The sequence below is a fragment of the Bos javanicus genome, chromosome 12 (assembly GCF_032452875.1).
Source record: "Bos javanicus breed banteng chromosome 12, ARS-OSU_banteng_1.0, whole genome shotgun sequence".
NCBI lineage: Eukaryota > Metazoa > Chordata > Mammalia > Artiodactyla > Bovidae > Bos > Bos javanicus.
Window position 1 is genome coordinate 30,144,847 of NC_083879.1, and position 25,154 is coordinate 30,170,000.

Here is a 25,154-nt window from a genome sequence, read left to right on the forward strand (position 1 = left end):
TTGTTGCTTTTCCATAGATAGGAAGTTTTTGAAGTCTGTGCTGACTTCTTTAGGCAAGCGGTAATGTGCCAATTTGAGGGGCTGCAGTAAATTTTAATACATTTGCTCTGTACAGTCAACCTGCACTACCTATCAGCCCAGCATTGAAACGCTTAGGCCAGGATAACAAGAAAAAAGGAGGATAAACCTCCCCTGGGACTCTGGTCTATTGGTGTGCCAAGCCAAGTTTTTAATTTGGAGAGCAATTCTGCAGAAATGAACAGAAACTGCTACCTAAACATTTTAATAAGAATAAGCCCCCAAGCCAATATGCAATCGAGTGCACTGCTTTCTAGTAATTTCATTTATACAACAGCTCCACAAGCTGTTTTGCTCTCCATATTCAGATAACCCTCGCCTCTAGGGTGACCGGAAAAATGATATTTTAATCATGCGCCACATCTGTGATCAGAAATACTTAATGAAACACTCTGATGATCGTATGGTAACAAGCTTCAAAGAACTCTTTCCCAGATTTAGGCAGGATCTGTTTGCTTCTTGTGACAATTTTAGCAGTGTATTTTTCAGTATCCTCTGCAGGAATCATTACCCGGAGACATGTGCTTGGGATGAGGTCCAGCAGTTTTTTTCAGTTGGGGGATTTTGCTAGCACCCACAGAACCTCGGGATCAGTGCTGTCCAATAGAAATACAATGCAAGTTGCACATGTAATTAAAAATTTTGTCATTATATTAAGAAAAGTAGAAAGAAATAGGTGAAATTAATTTTACTAATACATTTTATTTAACACAACGTATTAACAATATTGGGCTTCCCAGGTGATGCAGTGGTAAAGAATCTGCCTGCCAGTGCAGGAAGCACAGGAGATGAAGGTTTGAGCCCTGAGCTGGGAAGAGTCCCTGGAGGATGGCATGGCAACCCACTCCTGTATTCTTGACTGGAGAATCCCATGGACAGAGGAGCCTGGTGGGCTACAGTCCATGGAGTCACAAAGAGTAGGACATGACTGAAGCAACTTAGTGTCAACAGCATCCACAAGATTATTGTTTTGATGTGTGAAAGTGAAAGGGTTAGTTGTTCAGTCCTGTCCAACTCTGAGACCCCACAGACTGTAGCCCACCAGGCTCCTCTGCCCATGGAATTCTCCAGGGAAGAATACTGGAATGGGTTGCCATTTCCTTCTCTTTCTGACTTACTTCACTATGTACACCAGGCTCTAGGTTCATCCATCTCACTAGAACTGACTCAAATTCGCCCCTTTTACGGCTGAGTAATATTCCATTGTATATATGCACCACATCATCTTTAACCATTCACGGTCAATGGACATCTACGGTGTTTCCATGTCTTGGCTATTGTATATAGTGCTGCAATGAAAGGTATGTGATTTTAAGCCATAAAATGTGTGGGATTTCATTATGCCACAATAGAAAATGAATACAATAACATCCCAATAATAAATATAACAATAATAGATCATAGTATTCAGCACTTACTACGTGCTAAACATAATCAATTGCTTTATCTCATTATTCCTCACAGCACCTCCTAAGTCTGGCACTGTTATTACCCCAATTTAGCACATGCAAAAGCTGAGGCTCAGGACTGAGGATGTGGGGACAGGGGTCCAGCCCAGGGCTGGAACTCTGAAGAGTCTGGTCACTATGCCACACTGCCTCCTATTCAGAGAGGGGCCCCTCATGGAAGGACTGATGCTGAAGATGAAGCTCCAAGTCTGTAGCCACCCGATGCAAAGAGCAGACTCATTGGAAAAGACCCTGATGCTGGGAAAGATTGAGAAAAAGAGGAGAAGGGCATGACAGAGGAAGAGATGGTTGGATGGCATCATCCAACTCAATGGATATGAGTTTGAGCAAACCCCGGTAGATAGTGAAGGGCAATGAAGCCTGGCGTGTTGCAGTCCATGGGGCCCCAAAGACTGAGCACAGCACAATATTCAAGAGCTGATGATTTAGTGGGGGCCAGTGGTGCAGACTAAGAAACAGCTTGCCATTGTGGTGTGAATTTGCTGCAATTGAGACATGCACAGGGTGCTATGGAGGGTCGGGGGCAACATTAGACCAATCTGGAGTTAGGGAAGGCATCTTGGAAAAGGCAGTCTTCAGTTGTGTCTTATTCATTTGTTTAGTGGTATTTATTTGCTCCTTAAAATTTTCCAAATAATATGTAAAAATATAAATAAGAGAGTAAAAAACATATCCGAAATCTCTTCACCCAGAGATACTCACAGTTGACCATTGGTGACCTTCCAGGAGTGTGTGTGTGTGTGTGTGTGTGTGTAGATAGCATATTTTTTATTATCATCATTAAGGTTGAGGAAAACAGCGCCTAGTTATTCAACTGTAGCAGTATACCCACCCAAAACTCAACCACCAGCCTCAAACATATGTCTGCATTTTATTTTAGGAAAACATAAACTGGGTCACAAAATGTCTTCAGAAAGCAGGATAAGTCACGAAACACACAGAAGGGATCTGAATTTGCAAATGTGGGGCCTCAGCCTTGTTCAGAGGCTGAGGCTGATGTGAAAATTTCCTCTTCCAGGAAAAGCGAGGTTCACTCAAGCTGCAAAGCCCAGCAGGTCATTAGATTTACAGCCTCTTTTAAATGGCTTCTAGGTATCGATTAGCTGAGCACACCCACCCAGAATTCAGCAGAGACTCAAGGGATGAGAAGGAGAGGGGAGATGGTGGTAGTGACGGTCTTGATGTAGTTTTCAAAGTCACTTCCGAAAAGGGCGATGAAGAAATAGTTGAGTATCCCAGCGAGGGACATGGCAAATAGGAACAGGATAATGCGTTTCCCAAATATGTAACCAGGCGTGCTGGAAAGGAAGGAGAGAGAAAATTGGAGAAGAGCACAAGTGACGCCAATTTAACACGAAATATTATCGCTTTGAAATACATGGGGTTCAAAGGATACCTGGAGAAGGAAATGGAAACCCACTCCAGTATTCATGCCTGGAAAATCCCATGGACCGAGGAGCCTGGTGGGCTACAATCCATGGGGTCGTAAAGAGTCAGACACGACTGAGCGACTTGTGTGTGTGTGTGTGTGTGTGTGTGAAAGGATACCTCCTTTTACTCAAGAATGCTCCATTTACTTCATATGAAGGATGGACATGTCTTAGCTGCTGCTGCTGCTGCTGCTAAGTTGCTTCAGTCGTGTTCGACTCTGTGCGACTCCATAGACGGCAGCCAACCAGGCTCCCTGGTCCCTGGGATTCTCCAGACAAGAACACTAGAGTGGGTGTCTTAGCTAGTATTAGTCATTGAATCTAGTTCAGAACCAAGCAAAAAGAGCCTTAAACCCATCACCATCAGGGCTCTGCTCTCTGGTTTCTCTGTGCCCTGGGAATGCCAGCTCCTGGATGGAGTGAAGGTGGTGGCTTCCGCTGGTAGCTGAGGTTCTGACCGGGCGTTAGGAACCCATGGATTCACGAAAACCCTCTCAGGAGTGCCTGTAAGAGCCATGCTGGCAGCTGTGTGTAATGTGGATTTTCAGTGCCTCTGTGTGGGAAGGGATGGTATACATGAACCAAGAAGCCTGTTGGATTCTAAGAGATGCTCTCGCATCCAAGGGCTCAGTCTCCTGAGGCTGCCTGGGAATAACTCAAGTTCCCACTAATGAGAGCTGGCCTCCAGGGCTGGAAGGCGAGCCCTTACATATGAAGTGAATCAAGGAAGGGAGACTTTTTGGTACTGGATGATTTCGTCTCCTTCTCTCACAGGCTCTAAATCCTGCACTGCTTGCACAGAGCACCCACTGGGGTCAGGAGGCATCTCTCCAGTGACACGTGACCACACCATTGTGTTCAGCAGCTGCCCTGGTTCCCCTCCTCTGTAGCATCCTTCTGTGATGGCTCTGGATGGTTAATTCCTGCAGCACTGGTATGTTTTGAAAGTTCAGCCAAGTGGGACACCAAGTGAAAAGTGAAAGTGTTACTTGCTCAGTTGTGTTGTACTCTTTGCAACCCGATGGACAATAGTTCACCAGGCAAGAATACTGGAGTGGGGTGCCATGCCCTTCTCCAGAGGATTCTTCCCGAATCAGGGATCGAACCCAGTTTTGCAGGAGGATTCTTTACTGTCTGAGCCACCAGGGAAGCCCCTTGGATCACCAAGGCTGTTAGTTGCTGAGGCTGTTAGTAAAGACCCCAGCAAGGGGACTCCTTGGCACTCAGGAGGGCTCCCCAAGAACAGCCAACTCATTTAAACAGGGGCTTTAAGGCTGCCAGGCCCTTGCTTGCTATAATCTAGAGGGTACAATGTGGTATCCATAGGTTCAATGTTAGAAATTTTATCTTATTGAAAGGGATCCCAAAGGTTCATGATGCAACTCCTAGTTTTCCTGTGTCAAGAGTTTGAAAATAGTTTCACAGCTGAGTATCAACCTCCTCACTCCTCACGGTGCTCCATGGACCAGCAGCACAGGACCTTGTTGGAAATGCAGATGCCCAGGTCCACTGGATCAGAACCCACACTGTGGACAAGCTCCCCCTGGGACTTGCAGGCACAGCAGGATCTGAGAGTCACCCCCAGTTGACAGCTCCCTGCTCCTTGGCCAGTGTGTTCCTCTCTCCTTGGTTTCCTGCTTACAGTCCTGCTCCTGAAGTGACCCATTCTAGCTCTTTGTTAGGGAAAAAAGTGTGGTCCCCAAGAGAGCATTCTGAGCAGAACTGTGTGTGTGCCCTGCCCCCACATCCATATGGTGTAGGCCTAAACCCCAGTACCTTAGATGACTGCATTTAGAAAGAGGGTCTTTAAAGAGGTGATACTGGTAAAATGCAAACACTAGGTAGACCCTAACTCACTATAACCAGTGTTCTTATAAAAAGAGAAGGTCAGGGACTTCTCTGGTGGTCTAGTGGTTAAGACTCCATGCTTTCCAATGAAGGAAACTCGAAGCAAGGTGAAAAGACAGCCTTCAGAATGGGAGAAAATAATAGCAAATGAAGCAACTGACAAAGAATTAATTTCAAAAATATATAAGCAACTCCTGTAGCTCAGTTCCAGAAAAATAAGCGACCCAATCAAAAAATGGGCCAAAGCACTAGAAGACATTTCTCCAAAGAAGACATACAGATGATTAGCAAATACATGAAAAGATGCTCAACATCACTCATTATCAGAGAAATGCAAATCAAAACCACAATGAGGTACCATCTCACGCTGGTCAGAATGGCTGTTATCAAAAAGTCTACAAACAATAAATGCTGGAGAGGGTGTGGAGAAAAGGGAGCCTTCTTACACTGTTGGTGGGAATACAAACTAGTACAGCCACTATGGAGAACAGTGTGGAGATTCCTTAAAAAACTGGAAATAGAACTGCCTTATGAACCAGCAATCCCACTGCTGAGCATACACACCGAGGAAACCAGAATTGAAAGAGACACATGTACCCCAATGTTCATCACAGCACTGTTTCTAATAGCCAGGATATGGAAGCAACCTAGATGTCCATCAGCAGATGAATGGATAAGAAAGCTGTGGTACATATACACAATGGAGTATTACTCAGCCATTAAAAAGAATACATTTGAATCAGTTCTAATGAGGTGGATGAAACTGGAGCCTATTATACAGAGTGAAGTAAGTCAGAAAGAAAAACACCAATACAGTGTATTAACACATATATATGGAATTTAGAAAGATGGTAATGATGACCCTATATGCGAGACAGCAAAAGAGACACAGATGCAAAGAATAGACTTTTGGACTCTGTGGGAGAAGGAGAGGGTAGGATGATTTGAGAGAATAGCATTGAAACATGTATATTATCATATGTGAAATAGATCGCCAGTCTAGGTTCAATGCATGAGACAGGATGGTCAGGGCTGGTACACTGGGATGACCCAGAGAGATGGGATGGGGACGGTGGTGGGAGAGGGGTTCAGGATGGGGAACACATGTACACCCATGGCCGATTCATATCAATGTATAGCAAAAACCACCACAATATTGTAAAGTAATTAGCCTCCAATTAAAATAAAAAAAAAAAATTACAGGAAAAAAAAAAAAAGACTTCGTGCTTTCAATGCAGGGGGTGCAAGTTTGATCCCTGGTCAGGCGAGCTGGGATCTCACGCAGCCAATAAAAGTGGTTTTATAATTTTTTTTAAAGAGAAGGTTAGCAGGGTTTCCCTGGTAGCTCAGTGGTAAAGAATCCACCTGCCAGTGCAGGGGACATGGGTTCGATCCCTGATCTGGGAAGATGCCACATGCTGTGGAGTAACTAACCCTATGTGTCACAGCTATTCAAGCCCGTGCTCTAGAGCCCAGGAGCCACAGCTACTGAGCCCAAGCACCGCACCTACTGAAGCCCACACACCCTAGAGCTGAACTGAGCTCCAGAATAAGAAAAGTCACCGCAATGAGAAGCCCACACACCACAGCTAGAGAGTAACCCCTGCTCCCCGCTAGAGAAAAACCCGTGAAGCAACAAAGACTCAGCACAGCCAAAAATAAATAATACCTTTTAAAAAATGTTTTACAGAGAAGGTTACGACATAGACACACACAGTGGGAAGACCCTTGAGGACATAGGGAGAAGACGGCCAAGTACGAGCCAAGGAGAGAGACCTCAGGAAAGAACAACCCTGCCATTGTCTTGATTTTGGACTGCCAGTCTCCAGAACGATAAGAAAAGACATATCTGTTATTTAAACACCCTGGTCTGCATGGAGCACTTTGTTCTTGCAGCCTCAAAGACAAATACAGAGAATTACCTGCTAATGTTGGTAAAGAAGTGGAAAGAAAGTAAAGGAGTCTATTTTTTTTTAAGCCAGAGAATAGAGGCTTCAGAGAAATTAAATTGTTAAAAGTCAAATATTGTAGTGAGTCAGATTTATCACATGAATGAGGCCACCATATGTTCATTACAGAAAGGAGGGAAAGTGATTTGTGAAGCTATTTCAGAACCTGTTCAAGATAAATCTGCGGTGAAGGATGAAACAGGAGTGCCTCCCGATGAAATAGGGGTGTTCTTGGTCTGGGCAGGATGTTTCTAAGGACTCGAGGTGTAGCGCCCTCAAGGAGGTGCTTCTCTGGGTATTTAACTCTTCCCAGACAACTTCTCCAGGGATGTCACTGCCTTTGTCACTGCTGAAGAGGGCTCTCTGATCACTTCTCCGCCTTTTGGCTAAGATCAAGTGAAGGAGGAGGCTCTCTGAACTGGGCGGCCTTATCCAGCAGAAAGTGAAAGTGAAGTTGCTCAGTTGTGTCTGACTCTTCTCAACCCATGGAATGCAGCCCACCAGGCTCCTCTGTCCGTGGGATTCTCCAGGCAAGAATACTGGAGTGGGTAGCCTTTCCCTTCTCCAGGGGATCTTCCCAACCCAGAGACTGAACCCAGGTCTCCCACATTGCAGGCAGATTCTTCACTAGCTGAGCCACAAGGGAAGCCCAAGAATCTGGGTAGCCTATCCCTTCTCCAGCAGATCTTCCCAATCCAGGAATCAAACGGGGGTGGGGGGAGGGCGCTATTGTGAGACATGGAGAGGGACAAGAAGTGGAATAGGGGGGTGGGCGCTGGGGCCAGCACGTAGGCAGCAGCCCTGGCAGCATCTTCCCCACCCTTGGAACCCATCGGCGATTCTGATCGCTCCAGAACTGGTGGCAAACTGTAACTCGAAACTTTCTTCTCTAAGTATCATCATTTACTTTACTAAAACCCAGCTTTCCCAACCCAGGTCTAAGGAGAGGACAGTCGTTGCCTACACTGCCTCTGTCCGCCACCGGCAGACGTGTCTGACCTTCTCAACGTTCTTTCCGAAGGTCCCTGATGTCTGTTACTCAAGAGAACTTATCACCAGGTGCAAGCTTTAGTTCTCCTTCCCCTAAGCAAACAATGGCGTGCTTCACTCGCAGCAGGCTTTGGGAAGCCAGACAGGGGGATGTAATTCAAGGCCCAGATGCGGCAGGGTGGGAGTAGAGGCTGTGGTTTTGCAAGGCATGCTTTTAAAGCATCCTTTGGGAGCCCAGCACCACGTGGAGGAATTTTTTTTTTTTTTAATGGAAAAACTAGTCAAGGCCCCTAGCTGTATTTCCAGAACCAGCAAAGTTCAGGGAGGAAAAAGGATGAGGGATTGAAGTCGCCCTCCCCTTCCAACTCCTCGTGGTCCCTCCTGGTCAGCGGAATATTGAATGACCACTCTTCCGGCTGGAAAGTGCCACTCCCTCCATGGTTCTTACGCCGTCCCAGCGGCCTACCTCTGAGTTCTCTCCCCGAGGTAGCCGACAAAGTACTTCTGCCTCACGAACAGGTACATCAGTCCAGCAAAGGCAGCGGGAACTAAGAGGAGAAAGGACAACACCCGTGTTAGTGTCCTAGACACCAAAACTAAGTACTAAGTGAACCCAGTACTAATACAGCCAATAGGTGATCAGTGTTGGTTGCAAAATCGAGCAGAGGCCTCAGCTTCTGCCAGTCAGGGCTGAAGTTCAGCAAAGAGCCAGGGACAGGAAGCATCCTGAGAGCCTTAAGAATAGTTACACTACCTCATGTTGGCATCACAGTGTCGTTTCATACAAAGTCTTTTCATACCCTTCATCTAATCTGAATCCTTTTCACATGACTGGTACCATCACTTTCTTTATTATGTATTTATTGTATTTTTGGCTGTGCCGGGTCTTCCTTGCTGTACCTGGACTTTCTCTAGTTACAGCGAGTGGGGATTCCTCTCCAGTTGCAGTGAATAGGCTTCTCATCGTGGTGGCTTCTCATGTTTCAGGCGCACGGGCTCAGTAACTGAGGCACACAGTCTTACTTGCCCTGCAGCGTGCTGGATCTTCCTGGAGCAGGGATCAAACCTGTGCCCCCTGCACTGGCAGGCGCATCCTTAGCCACTGAACCACCAGGGAAGTCTTGGTATGGTCTTTTCTATTTCCAGATGTGGAAACATGGATTCCAGCCGTCAAGGGACTTGTGTAAGATTGTCAGCTGGTAGGTGCGCGTACATGTGTGTGTGTGTAGGAGGAAAGCTAGACTTGCTCCCGAGCCCTGCTCTGAAGCTGGTCCTTACAAAGGACACCCTTCACCTGTGGACCTCCAGGAATCCTGATGCTCAACGTTTTCTGAACAATTGCTACGGTTTAGGAAAGATCTCCAGGGAAAGAAATGCCCTTTGCATTCCAACACTGTGAGAAATACACACAAGTTAAACAGCCCCATGGAGTCCTGAGCGCTTGGAGCCAAGAGTTGGAAACCCAGCCCCACCAGGACTGTTACAATCAGGAGCTAATGCTTAACTCATTCTATTAATACATTTGACAAAGGGCTGATTACACTTTTCCTACCTATCAGGAATTACTATGAGGGTGAAACAGAAGTACACCCCCCCTCCTCCCCAGCGTTATTCAAATACCAAATAAAGCGCATTAACTGAGCACTTATGTGTCAGGTAGCACTCCAGGCACTCTGGGTACTCGGGTCTCCAATCCTCTCTTCTCTGATGGTTCCAAAGTTGTGACAACTCACAGCTGTCTTGGACAAGGGTTTTCCTAGTTGGTCCCTTCCAGATGGCTCTGAGCTAACTTATTGGCCCACCTTTCTGTCACCAGGAACTGAACTGAACATGAGCTGATAGAAATCAGGGTGCAAAGTGACTGAACTCACTGCCCGTATTTGGGGGTCGGTGCCTGCCTCTGGCGTGGACCTGAGCTGCTTGAAACACCAGGAGGAATGTCGTGCGTTCAAAACCAGGCTCTAAAATTCTCGGGTTTGAGCAGGTTCCCCTGAAGTTTGGGCTCCTGCCCTGTAATGTGGTGGGTTTAAGCTGGTGTTCCTTTCATCTGAAAAATTATCCAATCTACCATATTTATAGGAAATGACTATTACACCGAACAGGAGTAACTGACCGTTTTTCTCCTGGCAATGCCAACACTTGTTTTGGCAGAAAATGCTTACTTCCAGGCCCTAAAACCTTTTTCAACTCCCTTTATCCAACCAGAATAACTCCAGATTCATCTCTATCAAGTATCATCTAAGAAGACATAAAAGGAATCATAACTCCTACTCTAAGTGTAGTTTGGCTTCATTTTCCAGGTGATGCCAGACATGTTTCTTATTTAACTGAGGATAGAAAGTGGGAGATTAAGACACGTTTCCTGACAGCCTTATGGATCACGTCGTGCTCCTGAAGTGGTTTATGCTCCCAGCCTTCACCTCTCTCCTCTCTCATTGCACCTGATTCTCTTCCTTCATGGCGTGTCTCACTCTTGGCAACGAACTTATCCATTCATTTATTTTCTGTGGTCCATCTGCTGTGTGCTTTGCCACTATCTCTGTCTTATTTACTGCTGTGTATCCAGGGAACAGGGCTTAGCACATAGTAGGTGTTCAGTGTATATTTTTATGGAAATGAATAAAGTAAGAGGACACATGTGAAAAACTCAGGATTTATCCTGAAACCCCTGGGAGTCCGTCCCGGCTGGTTACCCACCAGCTGAGCAACCTTGAATAAGTCACTTATCTCCCTGAATCAAAGGGTCCTCAAAAGTAACAACAGGGGGCAACAGTGTCCACTTTACCTACTTTATTGCGTGAGTGACCACAATAAGGATGAAATCATCTCTCACAGGACACTGGCAGCCTTTTCTCTCGCACGGCTGGGCCACAGCGTGGAAGCCGGCCAGGTCACACCAGACCTTCAGCAGACACAAGGCCAATCTCCAAAGGGGACCAAAAATACCACTCGGTTTCCACTTAATTTTAAATCAGTTCTGGGAATCCAACTTGCTGAAGTCAAGACTGTGGGCTGCTGGAGACCAGGGAGGCTGGAGACCTCGACCCATGCCGGAAGGAGGAGCACCATGCAGAAGGCAATGAGCAGTCAGCCAGATGACGGTCGCCCAGAACAGACACCCCACGCTCTCATTCAGAATGCCCTTGTGTCTGAGCTCATGCTGCTTAAGGCTTCTGAGTCACATTTAGCCTGAAACCACCCTTGTCAGCGCAGCCGCTCTCAACCAGCCACCGGGGAGCCAGCATTAGCGATGCATTACCGCCGGGCCCCGCGCCGGCACCCCACCCGCTGGCTCACAACCTCCAGAGGGTCTCACCTCTCCAGAGCTTTGCAGACTGGAGCTGGAGGGCAGACAAAGTCTTTTCAACAAAAATGCCTACACTCGCACCTCTTGGTGACACACATTTTGGAGCGAGCACACACGAGAAAAGCCCAAGTTACCTTGGCTGCAGAGAAGCCCGGCGCTCCAGAGCATGACGAGGAAGGTGGGGTAGGCATCCACACAGTTCTGGCTGCAGAATAAATAAACAAGGGGAAAAAATCAGAGGACGCAGTTTAGTCTGAAAATTACCTGAAACCCCAAATAATAATCACTGTCTTGCAAGGCAGGCTTCCCAGGTGGCCCTAGTGGTAAAGAATCCGCCTACCATGCAAGAGACATAAGAGATGCGGGTTCAATCCCTGGGTCAGGAAGATCCCCGGCAGGAGGGCATGGCAACCCACTCTGGTATTCTTGCCTGGAGCCTAGCAGACATGGACAGAAGAGCCTGGCAGGCTGTAGTTCATAGGGTCACACAGAGTCAGACACGACAGGTGACTTGGCACACACGCGCTCACGTCTCACAAGGCATGGACTCCATTCATAATTCCTCTCACCTCCAGAAACAGACAGCAGGTAGAACAGACACAAGCTTGGAATCCATCTACTCCCTTCCCCGGTGAAGCCATTTCTTAATGGATTCTCCTTGGCAGGGGTCCTGCTCCCGGCTATGCCAAAGCACTTCTTAGAATTGAAAAGTGAGTGACCCGGACATCAGGGCTGGGTGGCAGTCAGAATGGGGTCAAGAGAGGGACCCGACCAAGTAGGCCCCTCCAAGTAGACCTTCAGGTCAGACACACAAGTCAGCTGAGACACGTGGGCCAAGCTGAGGAAGGACAGGTTAGCCCCCACATTACAGGAGCCAGGATGGATTCGGCAAAGGTGGTGCTCAGGGAGTTATCCTGCTGATGGCTTTGTCAGGGCGCAGCCCTGGCCCCTGCGCCAGGGTCTGACACCCCTGGTCTCCTTTACGCTCACGGCAATCCTGCCAATACACGCAGTAACTGCACGGTTTCCTGGGGCTTCTGAGACAAGTAGCCACAAACTCAGAGGGTTAGGACAAATGTATTATCTGCAGGTCAGAAGTCTGAAGTCAGTCTCGATGGACCAAAATGAAGATGTCAGCATTGCTACATCCCTTCTGGAGATGCACTGCTTCTGTCTCTTTGCCTTTCCCAACTTCTAGAGGCCACCTGTGTTCCTTAGCTCAGCGCCCCATCCAACCTGAAAGCCAGCCATGGTTGATTACATCTTTGCAACCCCAGCTCTTCTGCCTTCTTCTTGAACTTCTGAAGGACCTTTGCAATGACATTGGTTCCACCCAGATAACCCCAAATAGTCTCTTTATTTAAACTCAACTACTTAGCAACCTTAACTCCCCTTGCCATGTAACATAACCTATTCACGTGTTCCTGGGATCAGGATGTGAACATCTTTGGGGGTCATTCTTCTGCCTACCACAATGTTCTCATGTGTCAGATGAGAAACTGAATCTTGGAGAAGCTGAAGATAACTTACCCAGGATCACCCAGCTACAGAGTAGCAAAGCCAGGACTTAATACGACTCTAAAACCAGGACTGTTACCTCTTCAACCCTACAGGCACACCTTGGAGATAGCATGGGTTGAGCTCCGGACCACCACAATGAAGCAAACACCGCGGTAACACAACTCACAGGAATGTTCTGGTTTCCCAGTGCACATAAAAGTTATGTTTATGCTACACTGCAGCCCATTAAGTGCGCCATAGCATGATCTCTAAAACACAAAGTACATGTCTTAATGACAAATATTTTATTGCTAAAAAATGCTATCCATCATCTGACGATGTAGGGCTGCCACAAATTTTCAGCTGGTGAAAAACACAGTATCTGTGAAGTATGATAAAACGAGGTATGCCTGCACTCAATTAAATAGTGAGTGTGCTCTTGAAAAGCTTCAGTTGAGATCAGGACAATCTCTCCGGACATCCATGGAGACACAGCATAACAAGACCCAGAAGCATGAACAGGGAAAGGCGATGCAACAAAACGGGAGGGGCACAGGATGAGGACTGGTCCCCAACCTGACATTAACCAGCTGTTCGTCATTGGCAAAGCAATTTCTCTGGACTTGGATTCCTTACTAGTAAAACCAAGAGACGAATAATGAGTAACTCTGAGATCCACTTAAGCTCCAACAGTCGATGGTCTAATGTACTGGTTCTCAAGGTGTGGTCCCTGGATCAGCTGTATCAGAATCACCAGGGACCTTCTTAAAAATGTAAATGTTAATGCCTTCCTTGGACCTACAGAATTAAAAATTCTGGGGGCTGCCCAGTAAGATTTTAAAGAGTCCTCCAGGTGATTCTGACGCACACTCAAGTTTGAGAACCAGTGATCTAAGGTAATTCAAACTACAGAGGTAAACTCAAAGATGCAATTTTCTTCAGACTTACCTGGCAGTTCAGTGGTTAAAACTCTGCGCTTCCAATACAAGGGTTGCAGATTCAACCCCTGGTCAGTGAACTAAGATCCCACATGCTGTGCAGTGCAGCCCAAAAGGTATTAAAAAAATGTAATCTTCAAAATACATTTGGCCTTTTATCCAAATTCCTTTCTTAGAATCTTCCTCTGGCAGCTTCTTGATGTGTGTCTCATGATTTTTCTCCTAAATATCAACCTTCAAATTGATAGGGGCTCGCGATTGAGTTGGTACCACTGAGAACCCTAGAATGACCAGCCTTTGGTCTGTCCCTTACAGAGCCCCCAGGGAGGCTGGGCTGTGTCCCTGGCCACGGGGGCCTTCATGTCTTTCTGATGGTCACAAATTCTTTACTGGAGAAGTTGACAAGTAGAAAAGATAAGAAACCAATGTATCCTGTCCTGGGGTATGGGCATGGGGGAACCAACAAAGCCTGCTGACTCACTAGGTACTCTGGACACCCAGAACTTCCACTGCTTATGAACACAGTAATAATTCCAAAGGACAGGAGCCCCTTAAAGATCTACCATTTGGGGTGAAGCACTGAGTGAATAAGAGCCTCTTGATTAGGGTGAAAGAGGAGAGTGAAAAAGTTGGCTTAAAGTTTAACATTCAAAAAAACAAAAATCATGGCATCTGGTTCCATCACTTCATGGCAAATAGATGGGGAAAAAGTGGGAATAGTGGCAGATTGTATTTTCTTGAGCACCAAAATCACTGTGGAAGATGACTGCAGCTGTGAAATTAAAAGATGCTTGCTGCTTGGAAGAAAAGCTATGACAAACCTAGACAGTGTATTAAAAAGTAGAGACATCACTTTGCAAAAAAGGTCTATCTAGTCAAACCTATGGCTTTTCCAGTAGTCATGTATGGATGTGAGTTGGACCATAAAGAAGGTTGAGCACTGAAGAATTGATGTTTATGAACTGCGGTGCTAGAGAAGACTCTTGAAAGTCCCTTGGACAGCAAGAAAATAAAACCAGTCAATTCTAAAGGAAATCAACACTGAATATTTATTGGAAGGTCTGATGTTGAAGCTGAAGCTCCAATACTTTGGCCACATGATGAAAAGAGCCAATTCACTGGAAAAGATCCCAAGGCTGGGAAAGAGTGAGGGCAAGAGGAGAAAGGGACAACAGAGGATGAAACGGTTGGATGGCATCGCAGACTCAATGGACATGAGTTTGAACAAACTCCACGAGATAGTTAAAGAAAAGTCTGGTGTGCTGCAGTCTACAGGGTCACAAAGAATCGGACACAACTTAGCAACTTAGAATGTGTGCATGTAACTGAATCACTTTGCTGTATGCTTGAAACTAACACAACATTGTAAATCAACTCTATTTCAATAAGACTTTAAATTAATTAATTAATGAAGCATATATCATTAATAACAGTAATAGGATCAATACCAATCAATAGAACCAATGTAGATGGATCACGTTCAAATCACTGGACAAGTCCACGCTACTTAGAAGTGACCCTAGGGTGAGAGGAGCAGGGGAGAAGAAACCTTAGGGTGTCATTTACTAAAATGCATTTTTGTGAGACACCAAACCTTTGATACACTTCTTTTTTTAAGGAGGGTTTTCTGTAGTTCAGTAAGACCTCCCCTTCTTGGAGAACCAAGCATCACAGTGTCTCTTAGCACTTTAAAGGGTCTCAAAAGTCTTGCTGTGGGGAACCTGTTTCCCTGTCACACCTGTTAACAGCCCACGAACTTGTAACCTATGGGACCCATTTTGGAAAATTACACACCTCCAGAGACCCATCTTTTCTCCACAGTCTGTGCTCACCAGCACCCCTGGGGAAGAATCTTAGGTCCCTTAACTGAGACTTTTCTCCAAAACTCAAACTTTGACTGCTCTGCCTGCACTCATCAGCTGGGAACAGAGCTTCAGCCTATGTGTTAGACACAAGATAAGACAGTCAAGGTCTTTTTCTCTCTCAAAATCAGGCTCAGCTCTGCCCTCAAGGGAGATAGGTGGTAGGGCAGCCAATTAACCGAACTCCATTCTGAACTAACGGCGTAACCTAGCTGGGATGTCTTGTTTATCGACAGCCCCCGAATCTTGAACGGTCTGTATCAGTCCACAGCCAAATTTCATGCTGAAAAACATGCATTAGTCTTTTCAGTCCATCAGCATCATTTATTCTTTATGCTATCTTCCCTTTCTATGGTCTCTAAACATTCATGATCCCACACTCCATCAACCAAGACTTTTGATGGTATAAGCCTATGACAGGTACATTTATGTACAAATTATACACACACATGCCTCTCAATCTGTATATTAAAACTGAGTAAAGCTTAGTTTCCTATAGATAGCAACAGTAAATACATGTTCTCTTCTTCTTGCATCCCCATGGCTCATCACACACCCCTTTTGGGTGCTTTTGGAGGCCCCTGGGGAAGCTCTCATTGGGGATGACTTTCTTCCTGGTAGCTTCCTGGTGGAGGCACTCAGATCGGAGGCCCTAGGGGTGGCCAGTGGACAGTAACAACTGCTGCATTATCTCCAAAGCCTTCCACAACCCACCTCAGGCACATACAGGGTACTGCAAGCTGGCCAGGGAGGAAGTGGTCTTTGTAACAGAACCATGGCAGTGTCTGGATGACCTTTATCTTACAGAAAATTCTCCTCCACCCCTGCCATAGGTCCAACCTCTTCACAGCTCACTGTCCTCCCCTCGGTCTCCTTCACCTCTCTTGAAGGGTAAATAGCAAAGTCAGGACCCTCAGGCAGCACTGATTGCCCACCACTCTCCTCTAGCATCTTCTGATCTCAGAGACTGCACGCCATTGCAGAACTTCCAAACTGTCTTTCAAATGACAGCACAGCTACCCCCATAGGGCACTTCCACAATCTGGAGGCTGGCCATGGGGACCAAGTGTCAGTGCGGTGGCTTTGTCTTCTTCTTCTTTTTTTAATTTATTTTTATTTATTTGGTTGCTCCAGGTCTTAGTTGCAGCATGTGGGATCTAGCTCCCTGACCAGGGACCAAACCCGGGCCCCTTGCATTGAGAGCGCTGAGTCTTAACCACCAGGGCAGTCCCATGGCTGCTTCTGAGAAGGAGAGCTGGTTCACTCCTGGAAGAAAAGGCAAAAACCAGGCGGCCTGGCCTGCTGTGGCTCTTCCTCATTGCTGGCAAGATGGAAGCTTAACTTCCCACCTGGCACAGAGAAATTCCCCTGCCTCCACTTCTCCAATACTGACCAGCTGTGTTCATAAGAGCACAGTGCTGCTGGTGAGAATGCAGTGATCTGGGTGGGAAGAAGCTTCCCATTCCAGTCTGTCTGTAGAACACGATTCCTGGTTTTTGGATTCCATTTTGAAGGAGGTTCTGTCACCATCCCCAGTGGAGCATCCTGTCTTTGCTCCTCTCTGCCGGCCCCTACACAGAGCACAGAAGTAGTGGGGGTGCCCCGCACACGGTCCCCACCTCCTATAAATGTAAACATCTTACATGGTTTAAAGCCGCACCTTTTGACTTCTCCCTACCCTTCTAGAACTTTCCTTGTGTGGCCCTAAGCCCTGTTTTAGAAGGCTGTCTGGGGAATATCAAAGTCACCTCCAAGCCGAGACTGAAGGCCAGCTCCCTGGCGGCTTGGGGCTACAGCTGCCCTTCCTAACAAGCCTCCAGTCACAGGCATGGAGAAGCCCACCACAGGCTGATGCCTGAACCCTTTGTCTAAATGCATTTGACAGAGAGGAAAAATGAGTGTTTGAATAACACCGTTCAGATTTGCATCCCAAATAGCATCCCTCCTCCTTCCCTGAGTTGTTCAGGTGTTTTCTAGCAACTTTTCCCTGCAGAAGTAAAGAAGGAGAGGTATAAAAGCAAGTACATAGTCCCCTCATGCTCTCTGTCCTGGTCACTCCAGGAGACCAGGCTTAAGTGTCCGCGGGGCAGCAGGCAGCTGCCTGCCAGTCCTGCCTGTTGCTTCTGATGCCAGCTGGTGAGTAATGGCTGGTTTGCACGGTGGCACCTCAGGACTAACCCCCCAGGAAATTGGTCAACTCCATGACCGAATGACTGGCTGAGAGGTTTCCTGACCAGGCAGGAGCTGTAGGTCTACTCCCCCACCCCCAACACCTCTGCTTCCTCTCTTCAAACACCAGCACCTGCTAAGATGATGAAAAGTACCCCCAAAGTCTCCCAGGTGAAGTTCAAGCTTCCCTGGAACCTACCCCCCACCCCTGCCACACCCCAGCCTCCAGAAGGTTGTCCCAGGCCCACTCTGGGTCAAAGAGCAGTGTCAGAGTTTGGACTCACTTGGCAGTGTAGACCCGCTCAAAGGCCAGCGTCCCAGTCCTCTGGAAGCTCCGCCCATTGTGGGTCTTGCTTTCGTGCTCCACCTTGTGGGCAAAGAACCCTGCCAGAAGGAAAGGTTTGGATTTATAATGAGAACGTATCCCGAGCCTGGTATCTTAATATTTTTCCTGGAACATTAAATGTTTCCTTCTCTCAACCTCTAAACAGCCCTAATTGTCCTCCATCAAATGTCACTGAGCACAAAGGTATTCAGCAGCTACTGCTGCCACTAAGTCGCTGCAGTCATGTCCGACTCTGTGTGACCCCAGAGACGGCAGCCCACCAGTCTCCCCTGTACCTGGGATTCTCCAGGCATGAACACTGGAGTGGGTTGCCATTTCCTTCTCCAGTGCATGAAAGTGAAAAGTCAAAGTGAAGTCGCTCAATCGTGTCTGACTCCTAGAGACCCCATGGACTGCAGCCTACCAGGCTCCTCCGCCCATGGGATTTTCCAGGCAAGAGTACTAGAGTGGGGTGCCATTGCCTTCTCCGATTCAGCAGCTACTCTCAACTAACTGCTACATTTGGTATTGGTGAGGCAATTGTGAGCAAGACACACCCCCAACTTTCAAGGAGGCTACCACCAGAAGAAATAGACAACCGAGTAAAGAAAGGCCTACAGAGAGACGCGTGCTGAGACTGAGAACTTGGAGCCATCGAGGGTCAAAGAGGGGTAAAAATTCAGTGTTTGGGTTACAGAAGAACTCCTAGAGGGAGTGACGTGTAAGATAAAACCTGAAGGACAAGCAGATGGAGGGGGCCGGAGACAGCTGAGAAGACCATTTCACTCTATCAGAATGGAATATGCAGAGGTCCAGCAGCAAGACCCTCTGGGGTTAGTACATCCAGTTGACTGGGAGATGGTGGGTGGAGGGTGGTAATGGGGAGTATTAACCTGGTAGAATTGGAGAAGGTAATGGCAACCCACTCCAGTACTTTTGCCTGGAAAATCCCATGGACGGAGGAGCCTGGTAGGCTGCAGTCCATGGGGTTGCTAAGAGTAGGGCACGACTGAGCAATTTCACTCTCACTTTTCACTTTCATGCATTGGAGAAGGAGATGGCAACCCACTCCAGTGTTCTTGTCTGGAGAATCCCAGGGACAGAGGAGCCTAGTGGGCTGCTGTCTATGGGGTCGCACAGAGTCCAACACGACTGAAGCGACTTAGCAGAAGCAGAATTACAAATGAGGCCGAAGAGAGGCAGGCAGTGAATTGCTCTTTCAATGCCATTTCTCTGTTATCACTCGCCGTGTGCCAGACACTCAGCTTGTATCAGAGAACAAAACACACACACAGAGCCTTGGCCTCAGGAGCTTATGTTCCAGCGAGGATACAAGGAGAGGAGACAGACCATACACAGTAAACAATATGCAAGAATTAAAATCACACGGTGTGCCGAGCTGTGGACAAAAGCGAAGGCGGAGCAGGGCAGGGGCCTCCGGGGGTGCTGGTCAGGGTGGCCAGGAGGAGCCTCAAGGAAAAAGTGGTAAGTGAGCCAAGGCTGAGCAGATGGTGGCAGGGATGTAGCCCTCAGACCAGCAGCGTGACCATGACCTTGAGGACAGCCACGTTAAGAACTTCTGAATTTATTGCCATCTTGAGGAAACATGGAGTTACAGACAGGTGTAAGCTGATGAATGGCTTCGCCAGAAAGCCACTCTGTCTTAGCGTGGTGAGGGCGTACAGGGGTGAGACCCAGGACAGGGGGAAAGACAGCAGGGAGCTGGTGAGGGTGATGGCTGTGGGATGCAGAGATGCTGGGGAGACAGAGTCTGTCTTGTCTACAGGCTGGATGATGGGGAGGGGGGAACACAGTCTCTCCCTCCCTCTCGCTCTTTCCCCCTTTCTCTTACTCTCTCTCCCATCCCTCCTATTTTATTCCTTTCCTCCTATTTCAAGAGTGAAAAAAGGAAAAAGGGTGCCAGTCAGGTATCTCACTCACAGGATTTCTTTTTATCAGCTTCACATTAGCCTCCTGGAAAAGACCTGAAAAGGATGCCTCATCCATTGTGTCCGTGGATAAAAGCCTCTGTGATTTGCTTTTTGGTGAAAGCACATTCCTCCCCTAGGGCTGTGCCCACACCGGGCAGAGCTGCAGGGCTGGCTTCATTATGGCACTCCGGTGGACGCCAGACCCATGCTCTGTGAAGCACATCTCCATGCTGTTGACAAGGGCACTGGGGCTCAGAGAGGTTAAATAACCTTCTCCGTCCCTCCACTGGGGAGCAGGGGGCTGCTGGAACTCGAGTCCAGCTGGGCTTGCGATAGTGTGTTCATCCTCTTATTATCACATGGAAGCTCACTGCAGGGACTCCATCAGCAATGTGGGGTCTGAGTAGCCAACTGTCTGCTCTGGCTGTCTCTTCTCCCCAGAGAATACAGTGGAAATTCTGATCACTGTCTTTCCAGAACCCAAGGTGATGCTCGTGCCTCTGAACACATAAGCAGGGACAGTATTAAGAAAGTCCAAGGTTACTTCTGCAACCAGCTGCACGGCAGGGCCCTCCTCTCAGCCTGTCTCTCTTCTTCCTCTCCTTGCCCAAGAACAGCTCCTTCCTCTTTTTTAAGTCTTAGTCCTCCACCTGCGACCTTGACCGTGCTTTGGCCAGCCTCTCGGGGTCTTGCTTCATCGATGTTTGCCCTACTTTGTAAATCTTCGGTCTCTGTTTTTCTCCTAATCTTTACCCTTGAAACATGCTCAAATCTCTCCTAACCTCAAAACAAAACAAAAACAAGCCTGCCTTTCTCCTGAACCCCCACTAGGGTCTACCTCTCTTTCCTTCCAAGCTAAACTTGAAAGAGTTGTCCACTCCTCCAAATACTGACACTCCATACTCCATATCCTTGACCATGTTACAGAAACTATGCTTACAGAGAGCATTCACACACTGCTCTTGGCTGGCTGCTAACATCAGGCCAAACCAGAGGGACGGAGAGAGACCAGAGGGAGAAGGCTGCAAACGGTCACCAAGAAACTACCTCATGCTGGCCTCTGCCAGCGACTCAAGGATCATCTCAGGCAACACCTTCAGCCACCACACGTGGACAGGATTAGAACCCCACCTCTCTGTTGAGGAAACTGCAGGTCAGAGAAGGTGAATAACTTTCTCAGGATCACAGAAAAAGATTCTGAGATTTTCATTTAGTATGAGTCAGCCCTGTGAGACACAAGAATAGCTCACACCTCCATCATTTGAACAGAACTGGTGTCTGAATTTCGGGAACAGATTTCTTGCATGAAAAACACCCACCTGCATCTTAGAAAGAAGATGGCAAGTTGGTGGTGGGTGGGGTGGGAAGGAGTAATCTGATGACTAGGGACTCTGGAAACCAAGTCGGCTGAGAAATGATATGTTGAATCAGGGATATTACAGGTGACTTTGGAAACACAGAAGCTGCAGACACAGTCTAAGCTTTTCCAAAGAACAGACGCACCAGTGGATAGAAATTAGAGGGCATCAGGCTTCAGTTCAATGTAACAGAGAACTTCCTGAGCAGTGAGTGAGTGAATGAGTGAATCCAAGACAACACACATTGTGTAAACTTCCACGTTTTGAAGTAGCTTTGAATCCCAGTTTCACCACTACTGACTCTGGAATCTCCAACTAACTCTCTAAGCTCTCTAAGCTCCGCTTAGTTATTCTGTGAAATAAGAGTAATAATAGTAAAATATTTCATAGGGTGCGAGGATTCAATGAGATCATGTTATGACCAGCAGGAAGCACCATACATGACACAAAGCAAATTCTCAACACACTTGACTACAGGAAGAGTGGGCCCAGTGTGTTGTGAGCTCTCCGTCCTGGGAGTGTTCAGCAGGGGCTGTTGAGGATGTGGTCTAGACTTCTGCTGTCACCATTCACAAGGTCTCCAAGTACAAGGCCCTGGGTCCCTCCCCTCAGCTCACTCTCTTCCCCTCCATCCTAATTAGTTTGGCTTCCCGTGGGAATCATCTTCTCCAAAGCCATGTTTCCCAGGTTTGCTTCATGTCAAAGCTGCTGGCACCCTGGCTGAGAAGTGGGAGGCCCTCTGGATGCTACGCAGAGGAAATGCATCTGTCTACACGACCTGGGAAACCAGGCTTTGGTACTTGTGGTCCAGGTCGCTCAAACTTTAAATGTGGTCTGCGTTCCCAAACGTGCATTATGCTGGATCAAGCTGGGAGGGGGCCTTGGGTTCAACCATCTTGATGACTCCTGAGCGTCTGGGAGGCAGAGGAGGAAGTTCACTGGGCCGGTGGGCTCTGCCTTTCCCCTTGGGAACTGGGAGCCAGAGCGCGCCCCCCTCACCCTCATACTGTCACAGACACAGGGGCCGAAACTCCTTGTCTTGGGACAAACCCGAAGTACACAGTGCCTGGCAACAGCATGTAAATCATTCCTAAAGCTAACAGGAAGGGTTTCAAATGTAACTGGGGTGGGGGCAGAGTTTTTGCATATTTTCTGCACTTAATATGGTAGGTAGACCTTTGACTGCAACCTCGAGGTTAATTAGAATTGCAAAGAGAGGTTCTAGACCTTGGTTGGACCTTTGTGCTTGCCTAAAAGCTCAAGGTTAAAACAAGTAGAGGTCTACTCCCGAGTCACTTGAATTTCTCTCGTTCCCCTGCACCAGCACATTGAACAGAGTTAAAAGGTGGTCTCAGCATGACCAGCAAGCCTTGATCTGTACCTCAGAGACTAGCAGGGCTGATCCTGAGCCTCTGAAGGGTGCCAAGGACTCCTTCTGTGGCTTCAAAACTGCCCCAACCTTTGCAAAATCACTCTGTCCACACAGTGCCCTTGCTGGTCACAGGGCCGGGGATGGGGAGGAACAGAGGCTGTGACATGGGCGCCGTGCTGTCCACACTGCCACAAACAAGCCCAATCGACAATGTGTCCAGGATGAAAAGTCTCCAGCCCAAAGCAAGAGCTGGTTCACTCTCGACTCCCTCCCCCCAGGAAGCGTCATCAGCTCACGGGACCATATCACAAGGCCATCGGGTCCCGTTGTCACCTATCCAAGATGACCAGCCGAAAGACTGTGGTTAGAGCTCAGACATGTGGCCATCTGTCCTCTCTCCTCCCCACGACCTAATCTCATCTGCCAAAAATGATTAGAAACCTCATCACCTCAAGTCTGCTCAGGGTTCCCTGCACTTCTACAGAAGAGCCCAGGACTCATCAGACACTCCAGGGCCAGGTCCCGGGGCATCTCGGGGGAGGGATAGAGACTCTGTTCTCACGGGGAGAACCACACGGCGTCCCTCTACTCAGCTCTGGACCGGGGGCCAGAAGCTCAGGGTGGATGCAAACCTCTGCATGGGCGGCTGAGGGGACCCTGGCTCCCGTCCCCTGTCACCGATCTTGACGGCTATCAGGGAGGGCCGGAGGGGGCACCCGAACGACCAGCACCCATGCAACTGCCCTACAGGGACTCGAGGTTTCACAGCAGGCTTCCTGCTTCCTGCCACCCATCTTCTCCTGCTACCCTCCCGCCTCCTGGGGGCAGAAACCTGGTTTCCCTGTTTGCTGCTGCATCCCCATGGATGCGGGACCCTTCCTAGACCAGGCAGAGTCCCCGTTGGGAGTATGCAGGTTAAATGAATGATCCTTTGGAGATTTACAGAGACTAAGAGAGCCCCAGCATGGCACCCGCATGAAACAGCAGTGGCTTGGGGACATGGCAGCCTCACCCAGAGCCACTCGTGCCCTATCAGAGCTGCAGCTCTGTTGTGTGACACTTACTATGAAAATGTTCAGGTCAGAAAGCTGCCAAGTATTGTTCCACAGAGGAAACAGACTTGGAGTATGCAAAGTTGGTCTCTCTGGCGCCAGGAGGCCATGGGGAGCCTCACTCTGTGCCCAGAAGGCTCATCACCAACCTAAGGCCACACTCAAGCTGGGGGAAAATATCAGGATATCCCAAATTGAATGAATACCCACATTTCCAAATGGCAACACACTCCAGTGTTCTTGTCTGGAGAATCCCAGGGATGGCGGAGCCTGGTGGGCTGCCGTCTATGGGGTCGCACAGAGTCGGACACGACTGAAGTGACTTAGCAGCAACAGTATATGAACACTCAGAAATTACCGTTAAGTTACAGAGTAAGTCTTCCCCTTTTTTTCTCTGTCTTCATAAACTGTAAATCCCAAAGATACCAGCCATGCTGATAAAAAGAGTCTGAGACAGTCCTAACTTAGGAATTTAAAGAGAAATTCCTCCCTGTCCTGCCTTTCTCAGTTCTAGGTCCCTTGCTTGGGTTAAGTGACACAAGGGTTAACGGAAATCCCCTGGAGAAGGGATAATCTACCCACTCCAGTACTCTTAGGCTTCCCTGGTGGCTCAGATGGTAAAGAATCCGCCTTTAATGCAGAACTGGTTTCGATCCCTGGAGGAGGGCATGGCAATCCACTTCAGTGTTCTTGCCTGGAGAATCCCATGGACAGAGCAGCCTGGTGGGCTACAGTCTATGGGGTCGCAGAGAGTCAGACACGACTGAGCGAAAGCACAGCACAGGGTTAATGGAAAGGCAACCCTCAAACAAGGAAATCCTTCTGACCCTCTCTCCCCTATGTAAGTACATGATGTCTACCAAAGAATGCTTCAAAAATCACACATTGCTAAAGAAAAGGAAGTATTGCAAAGAACATATTTCATCAAAAGAAATAAAAAAGCAATACAGAGGTAAAATAATGAAAAAGTGAAGTCCCCCCTCACACTGGCCAGATTTTTTTTTTTTTAGCATACAGATAACAGGTAACTCCTACTGTGCTGAAGTCAGCCCGCTGCATGGGGTATAACCCTGTATCTGGGTGAACATATATCTGATTGTCGCTTTCAGGCTTCCTGCCCTCCAACTGGCCACAGTAATTAATAGTTAAACTGCTGATTGCAAACACTTCAGTGATAGTTTCTATACAACCAACTTGCTGCTCCAGCTCTACAGACGTGATTAATCATCCCCATTAAAGCAAAAGAAAGATGGGGAGAAGGAAAACTCCCAGTTCACACAGAAGTCCACGCATCCCTGTACAGTCAAATAAAGACACAAATACAGATAAGAAAAAAATGTACACACATATACACACACAAACATACAAGTGTGTAAGCCTGACTCTCAAACACTGAGACACCAAGCAGACCCCAAGGGAGGGGCCTCCCTTACCATTCTGGACCACACTGATGAGGGTAACAATGGCCAGCAGGACGATATTGCCCACGGCTTCTTGGTCCATGGTTGTTTCGGGTTCCTAGCAGGACCGCTCCGCTCCCTGGCACCCCAAGCCCGCACTGTGCAGGAAGGGGAAG

General features: G+C 47.8%; 1 protein-coding gene across 2 annotated transcripts; it reads right to left on the reverse strand.

Annotated features, from left to right (window-relative positions):
- Window positions 1-2,406: 2,406 nt before the first annotated feature.
- On the reverse strand, window positions 2,407-25,154 carry ALOX5AP (arachidonate 5-lipoxygenase activating protein). Of its 2 annotated transcripts, none has more exons than XM_061434842.1 (5): window positions 25,012-25,154; window positions 17,825-17,924; window positions 11,206-11,276; window positions 8,231-8,312; window positions 2,407-2,845 (listed from the first exon to the last, which is right to left on the reverse strand). In XM_061434842.1, exons 1-5 carry the CDS (start codon window positions 25,079-25,081, stop codon window positions 2,683-2,685), a joined length of 486 nt encoding a protein of 161 aa, XP_061290826.1. In that variant the 5' UTR covers window positions 25,082-25,154; the 3' UTR covers window positions 2,407-2,682. The 2 variants fall into 2 exon arrangements, with proteins under 2 accessions (XP_061290826.1, XP_061290827.1); XM_061434843.1 differs by lacking the exon at window positions 25,012-25,154 and adding an exon at window positions 18,484-18,593.